This window comes from Rhipicephalus sanguineus, chromosome 7 (assembly GCF_013339695.2).
Source record: "Rhipicephalus sanguineus isolate Rsan-2018 chromosome 7, BIME_Rsan_1.4, whole genome shotgun sequence".
Lineage (NCBI taxonomy): Eukaryota > Metazoa > Arthropoda > Arachnida > Ixodida > Ixodidae > Rhipicephalus > Rhipicephalus sanguineus.
In genome coordinates, this window is record NC_051182.1 from 161,752,074 (window position 1) to 161,764,417 (window position 12,344).

The window sequence follows — 12,344 nt, forward strand, 5'->3', positions numbered from 1 at the left end:
TACAGTTTGGAGCAGCATGGAGCAGCATTTCACTTTTGGAGCAGTTTGGAGCAATTGGAGCAGCACTTCCATCACTGTTTATGGAGTGAGGCCAGACCATCTCGTTTTTTTTTTCCTTAATCAACACACGATTGTTAGCACACATATTTTGTGGCACGGGCAAGCAAAAAGTATGAATTAACCGAATTAACATGATGGAGCAGTTTGAATTAAGCGGCTTTAAAATGCACTGAAAACATAATGGACCAAGCAAAAATTTGAAATTTGTTTGAATTAACCAAAAGTTTGAATTATCAGACTTTGAACTGTTGCAAGTCTACTGTATCATGCCTTCTCAAGGTTGCTGTGGCACTGCACGACACAGGAATGGTGTATACCAAGACTGCAGGATGTCACAGCCATGCTGCAGGATGGCACAGCCACAGCCATGCTGCAGGAGAGCACAACCACACAGCACAGCAGTGCTGTGCTGTGTCCACTTCTCATTTTCGTCTGTGTTTTCCGCGCTGTTAGCCACGATGACAGCCACGCTTGACACCGCAGAAGCACACTTGGCGGTAGCATGCATTTCGCTAAAAACATGCGCGGCAGTGCGTGGTTGCTTCAGTGGGAGAGCCAATCTCCAACATATGAATCGGCCAGGGCAGCACATGGTTCAGGTGCCACGCGTGATGAGAACTTCAGGTTGTCTTGTCTATTGATGTGTCAAGTACTGGCTTGTATATGTGCAGTTCTGGCTTACAATGGTTCACTATTACAAATTCCAAATAAAAGAAAATGAAGAGAAACGATAATTTTCAGCATTATAAACGACAGGGCCAGGGCAGAAGAAAGCCACAACTCACCCGACTCCGGCGGGCATTGGCACACTTCTCTTGCTCGCACACAAACTCATTCAGCTGCTTCTGCAGCTGGAATGACCTTCGCCGCCACCGCTCCAAGGCTCGGTGCAATGTGTCGCATTTCTTCTCCATAGGCTGCAGGAGGGCAGTGGCCTGTGTCACGAGACACTCACGCACTCGTCGTGTCACATACTGCTCCAGCTGTTTGCGACTCAACACCACCAGATTGGGACCCACAGGCAAGCCCACAGACTGTGTAGATGCTGATGCTGCTGTTGACAGAGCTGCAGGAGGATCTGCATTGTCTTCCTGCTCCAATTCATTCCCTAAAATAAAGAGTACAGCAAACTATGCACACCATCCACAGCACTGAACGGCACACCAAGGTGCTCATTCATTCTGTAATGTGCTGAGCACTGCAGTCAAACCACAGAAAGGATGCACCATACAAGCTCCAGAACACCACCTTGGAGGCTCTAATAATATCAGGATGGAAGCAAATACTAGTACAGCACAGACCACTTATGACATAAGTTGCCGGAGTCACAGATATCCACACTATAAGCGGTACCGCGCTATAACCAAAACAACATTTTTGAAATGCTGCACATGCGCGAAACATAACCAGCAGGAAGCCGCGCGATTCCGACTACAGTCAATGTCAGATTTTTCGGGCTCCCCAGGGACCGCGAAATTGTCCGAAAAATCGGGCCGTCCGGAAAAACGAATTCATGCTTTTTTATTCCGCTGCAGCGATCAAATCGCCATAGCCACGTCCGAAATAGTTTTAATGCCTCCCAGCACACTTATCAGGCATTTCGGTGCGCGCCCAGGCTCTCGAAAATACATTCGGTACCTGCCGCAAACCGCGCTTAACTACGTGCCAACTGCCACCTGCAACTTCGCGTCTCATGATGAGCGCCGCTGATACCAGCAAAGCGCGGAATAGATTACGGCTCTTTCGCATGAAGCGTTTGCAAACGCGTTGACGCGGAACACAAAGACTGGCGGAAGAGCGGTCGACTCGTCCGACTTTCCCCGATGCGTGTGCACACGTAAACGACGCACACACACATCGCCGAATCTCCGCCAATACGCAGCATTTGTTGCCGTGTGAAGCCGATCGTTTCTAGTTGTGTGCAGCACATCGCAAACTAAGCTGACGCCATCACTGTACTGTTGCTGTACCGTGCGCACACATTTGTCATAAAAGGGTTCGTGATGCCTACTCTGTTCCTGACCGCACACGGGCACGACAATGGCAAGCTGGTTTCGTTCGTGAAGGCATTGCGTCTGTGCAGCGCACTTAGCGGTCTCGCCCAAAGAGGCAGCATGAATGGGGGCGCGGCGCATTTGGGTTCTCGCCTATTAAATGCGTGCAGTACGCATGCAACTGTGCTAGGCCACATGCACTACTGAGCAGTTAACTGAAGATGTTTATCGTAAGGGTTGTCAGCGATTAAGCTATGGTGCAGCAAAGGCATGGTGGCAGGTTACCATTACACTGTCAAGATTGGTCTAGTTTTGATTGCACTGTCTCTGGGACTGTCCTAGTGCATCCATAAAAGACGAAGCACAAGCACCAATGATGCAGGTAGAGAAAGTAGCATATTAAAACAAGACACACTGATTCAAAAGGGCAACATTTACATTTGCATGCTTGGAAAATGATCACAAAGTAAACATTCCACTCCATAAAACAGCTACATATGGTGAACCTTTTCTTCTAAAGACATGCCAGGACCAGAATCATATGCGAAGGTCCACTAAAGTGTATTTATAACAGTGATAACTCTTGTGTGGCACTTACACGTCTATTATATGTGCATCTGAAGCAGCGATATTTTCTTTCTCTTCATTATCCCCTACACTGTCGCTGCAAGGGACCAGTGTAGGAACAAAAAAATTCGGCGAATCTCACACGTTGTGGGAATCTGTTTCATGCGAAGCAGTCAGCGAGTACTTTTATGCTGTGTTTTATGGCTTTGAGCCAAGCGTTACGAGGTGTTTTTGTAAGTGTAGTAGCTGTGTGCACATCGTGCGCTTACCAGGCAAGTAGACAACACTGGTGTTTAAAGGGTAACTTATGGTGCGACGTAACGTCAGCCCTCGCGTTATATAGTACATACATCAGTATTATCGAAACTAAGTGCACATTATGGTGCAATCATGTGAATATCATACGCAACTTTCGTTAATGTATTCCTCTGGGGTCGAGCAATGCTTCAATGTAGCTTGCTGAATCATAGGAATACAAATGTAATGTTTATTAGGCTGCTATAAAAGCGGAGCCAACACTGGAACCACAGACGTTAATCTGACATGACACTTGCCTGTATCGTAGAAGTACATATGTAGTGTTTATTGCTTTCTTGTAAAAATAGATATCCAGCACCACAACCACAATTGACGTTGCACCAACATTACGCCTGCATAGGCTGTTCTTCCAAACCAGTTAATAGCCCTGGCATGGCTCTGTGGTAGAATACCTGAATGCCACGCAAAATGCTTGGTTTTGATTCCTTAGAAGGACTGACAACTGGGCAAGTTGGTACGAATTCATACTACTGAAACGGCGCCACAAGGGAAGACGAATGCACACGATAAAAAAGGACACGAAACACGGTGCTTGTGTTTTCGTGTCCTCCTTTTTTATCGTGTGCATTCGTCTTCCTTTGTGGCCCCGTTTCAGTAGTATGAAGGTTTGATTTCTGCTGAGATTCTAATTTCTATTCTTTCCATTCATCGGGTCAACACTGCCGATGTCGGTTTTTCTTAATGCTCTCGCATTTAAATTACCAATGTCTGTTCTTACCATTCCTGGGTAGATATAAACTGTCAATCCCTTGTGGCGCATACCCGTACACCGCGGCCCGCGGTAAACGGATATGTGCCCCATGTGTCTGAATGAAAGCATTTTAAAGACGTAGGCGACAGGATTTTCCCGTTATGGCCCGACATGGTCAGATCCTCTTCGTCAGATCCTCTTACCCTTCCATGCCAATTTTGGTCTACACCAAGGAGGCGAGCGATCATGAGAGCACGCACGCAGGCAGGCGGGCGGGGCGGGGCGGGACGGGCAGGCAGGCAGGCAAGTAAAGTAAGGCAAGTAAGCCAGGCAGGCAAAGGTAGGTAGGTAGGTAGGTAGTAGTGGACGGACGGACGGGCGGGCGGATGGACGGACAGACAGACAGATATATCCCCTTCAGGCGCAACGTCCACATAAGTGGACGCAACTTGTTTTTGCCAGTTTTCTGGACTAGCCGGAAAGAAAGGGCAAGATACATTGCGCATAGCATCAATTGAACCTTCTGCATGGTCAACGTGCCTTGACTTAACCTCAATGTGCTAAGTATGACCATAACCGATCATTTTGGTGAAGGCACTACGATGTTAGACGGGTTGTTCGACGTGCCGAACAATGCCCGAAATGAACGCAACTAAAAACAAATTGCGCATGCATTTTAAGCCAATAATTTCCTTATTCTTATATAAAAATGGAACATGACTGACTGCTGAGTAATTAAATGTTCAATTATCCTCTAATTAAGAATAATTAGCAAAACTCACAAACAACAGCATATTACTTTATTTTCTTTCTTGGAATGTAATATTGAGTGCCTTAGAATTACGTTGTGCGAATTTGAGACATTTGCAGACAGTGCATCATAATCCGCGCCTGAAGGGGATATAAACGCTCAAATTGCCAAAAGTTCGCTAAGAAAGAAGAAAAAATGGAGCACACTGAAAACCAAAGAGAAGGGGATTTTGCAAAGAAGAGTGAAAACAATGCAGTAGCACACTCACCATCGTCATTCGTGTTGAGCTTAAAACGCTTTGGATTTCCAGCTTCCGCATCAATCATATTCAAGGCCCGTTTGAGATCAGCCAAGATGCCATGGCTGGATGCTGACCGCTTTGGCGGCTTGGAATCAATGTCATCAGCGTTGCTCTCCATGGGATCAGGGTCATCTGGATCCTCATCCTTGAAGCAGGAGACTGACACAGTGATACCTGGACAACAGTTCCGTGTCTCAAGATATACCACGCTGTAGGCAATGTCAGCATAAGTGTTCAAGCAGCCTTGCAAAAGGCTAAAAGGATGTTAAATAATGACAAGTCTTTTTTACAGCTGTATTCTTCCAACAACCCGTGTACATTTACATGGCGGGAAAGGATTAATCAAAACTGAAAAAATTGATGGCCAAACTTGCCATTCTCAAATTTCTCGAAAAATGCATGTAGTATTCTCGAACTGCAGAGTGGGCTAACAGGAAACACATCAGACACCACATTCATTTCTATCATCTGGTGTACTTATTAATGTCCATTTGAACATGTCTGATGTTACACTTTCAATCATAGTAGTATAAAATGCCCATGTGACACCAGCATAAGTTATATGCACAGCCAGAATGTACAAACAATGTTCTTGCACTTCATACTATGACAACCAGGAACAGAGGCAATGCCTTGAGTCATTAAATAGTTAGGCACCACTTGTTAGTAAGCAAAGAAGTCTATGAAAAGGGTTCAATACCCAGCTGCTGTGGTTATATGAGGCAGAATGCTAACTACAGTGTAGCAAAGTCGACAGCTGGGCTAGTTGGTAAGGTTCCATAATATTTTAGAGCAGCGCAAAAGAGTGGACAAAGGACAAGAAGTTCACAGCAAACGCTCTGTGAGCGTTCGTCTGTGAACTTCTTGTCCTTTGTCCCGTCTTTTGCGCTGCTCTAAAATATTATGGAACTACGGTGTCCCTCACAGTGGAGTTTTCGGACATCTCTTTTAAAAACTGGGAAGCCAACATGTCTAGGTTCAAATACACAGAAAAGAGGAGTTCTTAAAATTGGCATTTAAGCGAGTTGACATAGTCGTGGAAGTCACAAATCTTTAGAAGGGATGATCACAAGTTTATTACAGGAATGGCAAGTCCCATACCATGGAGTGCAAATTGGGTACCTGTATGCAAGTATGGCCCATTTAGACATGTCTCCAGGCCAGTTTCACCTTGCATATGACCACAGTACAAGAGAACTGGCGCTACAAGTGCTTGTGGTGTGAATTCTTGATTTGCCATTGTCTGTCACAGCGACAACAATACACAATGAATCTTATTCAGATACATATGCATACTTACTGCAGCAAATAAAAGTACTCCCCAAAATTGTAGGTTTCTATCTCACTGTCGGCGAAAATATTTCTCAATGTTCTCTAGTACTCACCCGCACCATTGGGGACAGGTATCTTGTTCTCCTTAGAAGAAGAATCAAGCTCTTTGTCATCCTCAGCGACTTCTTGTTCTCCAAATTCTGTGTGCAAGATTCAGACAGGGTTGCAAAGACATCAGGCGCTTATGAAATGAGCTTTTATTTGCTACTTCATCAATCGATTACATTACATGTAAATCTTAATGAGGCTCAGAAAAATGAGCATTAGAGGTTGATTCAACAGCAGATTAGAATTTTAAAAATTTTGCTATCTATGCTTCCTTATGTGCATGTTGGTGCTGCAAAATCATCATGATCTCATTAACGTAGAAATGCTGCACTACCTGTCACTCAAGAGGCCTAAGCTGGAACATGCTTACATATTTTAGTATCCATACACAAAAACTATCTAATGTCAAGAGCCTTGGGATAATTCAGAGAAAAGACCCCCCCCCCCCTCCAACTGTTTGAAGTCGACATTAACCCACTTGAGCTTATATGAAAGAAACAAAGACTTGAACTCCTTAACCTACTTCAGGCTAATAATTTATCCCTAGATCCATCTCCAATTTATCCCAGTTATCAATCAGAGCTACATGCCACCATAGACAGGATGCATCAACACAATATTTTGCAAGAACAAACACATATACGTAGTGTATTTATTCGCATTATGATCACACTCGCATAATGATTGCACCACTAAATGTTTTGTTACCAACATTTGATTCCCCCCCCCGGAATGATCACACCCTGAACTACTGTGGCATTGTACCGCTGCCGCAACAGCAGTAACATCATCACATGCTCGCAGTTCTGTGAGGCAGCCACCACGATAAACAGCATAGTGACACCTTGCTTTGTTCTGTTTTGCCACGAATGCATTACACACACCTCTGCCATTAAAGGGACCCTTCAAACCTTTTTGAACATAGTGGGAAAAATCTGCCTATCAGTAATCAAGGCTCCTGTAAACCTGAGAGTATTATAGCACTGTACACAGCAGAGTATTCACAATTTCGTTTCAAAAACAGCTGGAAATCGCTTGTTCTCCTCTCGGCAAATTATGTAGTCATTGGGAATGACTATGTAGATGAAGGGAAGGACATGGCCACTGGCTAGGGGTGTGTGAATAGTGAATTTTAGAACCGAATCGAGTATGAATCAAATAGCGATGACACCAAATCAAATAAAAATCTAATACTATTTGAATAATTTTTTAATAGTAAAGCAACCATTTTCAAAGCAGCACTAGAATGGTAATGTAACCATTTTCCAAATAGCCTAAGAATTCCACAACATCTTATTTAAAACAAATATTTCCAAGCTTTAACAAAGGAACATTACTATAGAGAACGCGATATACGTTGCCTATAGACAGACAGGCATAGGCGAGCAGCGGAATGTACGTCACACGATGGTCGCTGGAGAGAGAACATGATCTTTATTTCGCGCGTATTGCGCCACGCGGTGTGGGCGCTGTAAGCGGGTGCGCACTGAGCGCACCGCTCGGAGTTCGTGTCGCTGTAAGCGGGAGCGAGGGCGTGCCGCTACAAGGCTCCCCCCCCCCCCCCCCCCCCCCCCCGTGGAGGATAAGGCGGGGTTTGTTTTTTTTTCTTTTGCTGAGCAAAAATAGAGGCTATGTAATTCGCACCGACAGGACCGTTTAACTTAAAGGAAGTGAAGCTGATACATCTGAGTTCGGCATGTACGCTGGTTTCACGCGGTCGATTGCCACAACGTCCGTGCGGCCATTTACAGTCACTGTGAAGGTCTTTTCGGTACGGTCGAGCACCTTGAATGGACCCTCGTACAGTGCCGTAAGTGATGGCCGGATGTCTTCCCGTCGCACAAAGACGTGACTTGATGAAGCAAGGTCTTTGCTTACGAAGGCGTCATAAGTGGCAGGTAGTCGGGCTGAAGTCGGTCGCAGGCGTTGACATAGGAGTCGCAGTTGTTCGACGTAGTCAGGCGGTGACAGGTCAGTTGCGGTAGAGGCGAAGAATTCCCAAGGTAGGCGGAGGGTGGTGCCGTACACCATTTCGGCCGCTGTGCACCCGAGGTCTTCTTTGATCGCTGAGCGAATCCCGAGCAGCACGAGGGGAAGTGCCTCAACCCATGAAGTTCGGGCATCGCGAGCGATGAGTGCAGCCTTCAGCTGTCGGTGCAGTCGTTCGCGGAAGGGTGGTATGAAGTTGTATGAACGTGACGTACACCGAGGATACGTGTCAGCGCTATGAACAACTCGGACTCAAACTGACGGCCGCAGTCCGTAGTTACAACACTGGGGTAGCCGAAGCGAGAGATCCATCCAGAAAGGAAAGCTGATGCCACGGTGGATGCCGTGATATCATGTAGCGGGAATGCCTCGGGCCAGCGTGTGTAGCGGTCGACACAGGTGAGGATGTAGCGCTTTCCTCGCGATGAAGGAAGTGGACCGACGATGTCAATGTGAATGTGGTCAAAGCGACAATCTGGCGAGCGGAATGGCTGAAGGGGAGATCTGGTGTGCCACGTCGTCTTTGCACGTTGGCAATGCAAACACTCACGAGTCCGACGGCGGACGTCTCTGTTGATGCCGGGCCACACAAAACGAGAGGTGATGAGACGTTGTGTGGTGCGGATGCCTGGGTGACTTGCTTCGTGCAGCTTAGCAAATATTTGACGACGATACGAGGAGGGTACAAATGGGCGGGTGCGGCCGGAAGAGACATCGCACGCAACTGTACCCGAGGAGAATGGCAGCGGCACATCAGACAGCGAGAGAGAACTGGAGCTTGTACGTAAGTCACGAAGTTCACTATCAGAACGTTGTGCCTCTGCAATTGCCTCGAAGTCCACGACACCAGATGTTGCGACACTCACACGCGAAAAGGCATCGGCAGCAGCGTTGACGGGGCCTTCTATGTACCGCAGATCGACAGTGAATTTTGAAATGAAGCTGAGATGCCGAATTTGCCGGGATGTGTATGCACTGTGGTTTCCGCGAAAAGCGAATGTCAGTGGCTTATGGTCGGTTAGCACGTGGAACACAGTACCTTCTAGTTGATGGCGAAAGTGCCGGATTCCAAGGTAGACGGCGAGAAGTTCACGGTCGAAAGTGCTGTAACGCGTTTCGGCAGGCTTTAGTTTCTGGGAGAAGAAGCCTAGTGGGCACCACGAGTCTTTCTGAAATTGTTGCAGGACGGCACCAACAGCGCCCAAAGAACCATCGGTGATCAGCCGCTGGGTGCATTTGGTAGCGGATGCACAAGCATTGTCGCGTTTGCGAGAGCAGTTTTAGCTTCCTCGAACGCTGCATCAGCTGTAGTTGTCCACTCAAGAGGAGCTGACGGTGCTTTGGTTGACTTGAGCATTTCGGTGAGTGGCAGAAGAATCCGGGCCGCATTAGGTAGGAAACGACGGTGAAAGTTCAGCAGTCCAAGAAACTCGCGCAGCTTGCGAAGTGATGTTGGGCGAGGAAAATCGCGCAGGGCTTGAACTTTGCTTTCCAAAGGCTGGATTCCTTCAGGTGTGACAAGGTGGCCAAGAAATTCGATGCTGCTTGCGCCGAAAACACACTTCGCTGTGTTAATGGTCAAGCCATGTTCCTGGAGTCTTGAGAAAAGCAATCGCAGATGATCGGCGTGCTGTTCAGGTGAAGAACTTGCCACAAGGATGTCATCTAGGTAGGCGACGACGAAGTGTAAGCCACGTGTTACCTCATTGATGAATCGTTGGAATGTTTGGGCGGCGTTCCTCAACCCAAAAGGCATGCGGACGTACTCAAAAGGTCCAAAAGGTGTTGCAATGGCGGTCTTTGGTATATCCGATGGCTCGACAGGAATGTGGTGGTAAGCTTTGACCAGATCGATCTTGGTGAAGATTGCCGTTCCAGCTAGTGTGGCAGCAAAATCATGAATGTGGGAAAGCGGATATCGATCAGGGACAGCGCACCCGTTCAATGAACGATAATCGCCACAGGGGCGCCAGTCACCTGGGTCGCGCTTCGGTACCATGTGCAGGGCGGATGACCAGCTGCTTGACGATGGTCGAATGATGCCCAGCTGCAGCATGTGCTCAAACTCCTGCGTGCCGTGGCAAGGCGATCACTAGTAAGACGTCGTGGCTTGCTGAATACTGGAGGTCCAGTTGTGACAATGTGGTGCGTGACGGTGTGTCGCACCAGTTGTTCCAAATTGTTCGGTTTTGTCAGTTCTGGATAATCAGACAAAATTGCAGCAAACGAGCTTGCTTTGAAGTTGGGAGCCGTTTGCACAGGGGCCAACACAGGCGCAAGGATGCCCTGCACGTACAAGCTGGTAGTACAGTCCACAAGGCGATGAGAGCGGATGTCCACGTTCAGGCCGAAGTTCGTAAGAAAGTCCATTCCAAGTATGGCGAAGCGCACATCAGCGACGATGAATATCCACCGAAATGTGCGGCGCAACCCCAAGTCGATGGTTAGGGAGCGCTGTCCAAACGTGGCGATTGCGGAACGTTTCACAGCCTGTAATAATGCAGTTCTCTCAGCGCGTTGCCGATCGAGACGTGAGGCAGGAATAACGCTCACCTCAGCGCCCGTGTCGACCAGGAAACGACGTCCTGTGATCTTGTCTGATATGTAGAACAGACGGCTGCGTGTCGCTGTGGCGTCACACGAGTCACTCGCCGCCATTAGCGACTCGCGTTTGTATTTTCCTGCCAGCGACAGGGTGCCCGGCATTTCATAGCGCTGGTGCCAAAACGGGCGTGATACCAGCAGTAGCCGTCACGGTTGTTAGTTGAACGAGAGTGGGAGGAGTAGCGTGAACGTGAGCTGCCGCGGGAATGGCGAGGTGCCGAAGTACGCATCGCAGCGATGGAGGCAGCGAGCTGGTCCACTTTCTCTTCCGAGGCGAGAGTGGCGCGCTTCGGTGTCAGGTGTCATGGCGGTCGCTGACGCCACAGTGGGGCCGGCGGGGGAGTAATCGTAAATACGGTCGGCGAGCTCTGCTAGCTTCTCTAAGGGTATCTCACCAGCAGCAGCCAAGACAGGAACTAGGTTTTGGGGCAGGCGTTGCAAAAACAACTTGCGAAGCAGCGGGCTTACGGAGAATAGCGTGCTGTCGCCGTGTAGCTGGCGCATTTGGTGCAGTAGCTGCGATGGTCGTCTGTCTCCGAGCTCTTTGGCGTTGAGGAGTTGCTGCAGGCGGCTGCGCTCCGAAACCGTTTTGCGCGTCAGAACAATGGCTTTGAAATGTTCGTATGGCTTGGATGGGTGTGGCACGCTCAACACGTCGTCAAAGTCGTCTGCAACCTCCGAGGGCAGCGTCGAAACGACATGCAAGTACTTCACACGTTGTGAACCGATGCGGCGCAAGTCGAATAAAGCTTCCACTTGAGTGAACCATACTGCTGGGTTCTTCGTCCAAAATGGCGGCAGCCGCACCTGCACATTGGAAACGGCTTCCATGTCCGCGGTGAGGGCTCGATCCTCATTTCCCACCGTTGACAGCGGTTGCTGTGGTTGTGTGCCGTTGTCCGCTGTCGTGCTCGTGTTAGTAGCGATCACGTCCGAGTCACCAAGCTATAGGGAACACGATATATGTTGCCTATAGACAGACAGGCATAGGCGAGCAGCGGAATGTACGTCAGCACACGATGGTCGCTGGAGAGAGAACATGATCTTTATTTCGCACGTATTGCGCCACGCGGTGCGGGCGCTGTAAGCGGGTGCGCACTGAGCGCACCGCTCGGAGTTCGTGTCGCTGTAAGCGGGAGCGAGGGCGTGCCGCTACAATTACGATTACTTTTAACTGACAAAAAATAATACCACCATTATGTAAGCTGAAGCAAGCTTGTATACAGCAGCAACTAGAGATTTAGCAATATTTTTTTAACTGCAGGTAGAATACAGCAGTGAAGACAGTATTGAAAGTGGAACTTTATGTCAACAGCTTTTAAATAAAACTGATGATAAATATTACCCAATATTCATGAGTCAACATCATCGTGAATGTCATGACATGAAGAAGAGAGTGGATTGATGACTGTGTCGCTTCGGCGACAATGGGTTTTAAGCAATAACGCCTTCATCCTGTGATCAATATAGCGTCTATAGTACCGTAAAGCCTTGGGCTGCATGCACCTTGGTAATTTCCAATTAAAACAAGAAACGGTACCAATCTCTGTTGCAACGTTTCGTTTCTTTAAGACTCTTTTGATTGGTGCTTATTATTGAAAAAATATTGGGTAGTTCTAATATGCACAATTCAATTCGAGTAAGGAATCGAATAGAATGCTATTCGATTTGATATTTGAAATTTTCAAA

The 12,344-nt window shown here is 47.7% G+C and overlaps 1 protein-coding gene across 1 annotated transcript in view; it reads right to left on the reverse strand.

Annotated features, from left to right (window-relative positions):
* Positions 1-12,344, reverse strand: part of LOC119399228 (uncharacterized) — a 249,351-nt gene that overhangs the window by 193,598 nt on the left and 43,409 nt on the right. The window contains 3 exon segments of the mRNA XM_049417583.1: positions 846-1,168; positions 4,650-4,856; positions 6,068-6,154. Of these exon segments, the coding sequence (XP_049273540.1) occupies positions 846-1,168; positions 4,650-4,856; positions 6,068-6,154 (617 nt within the window).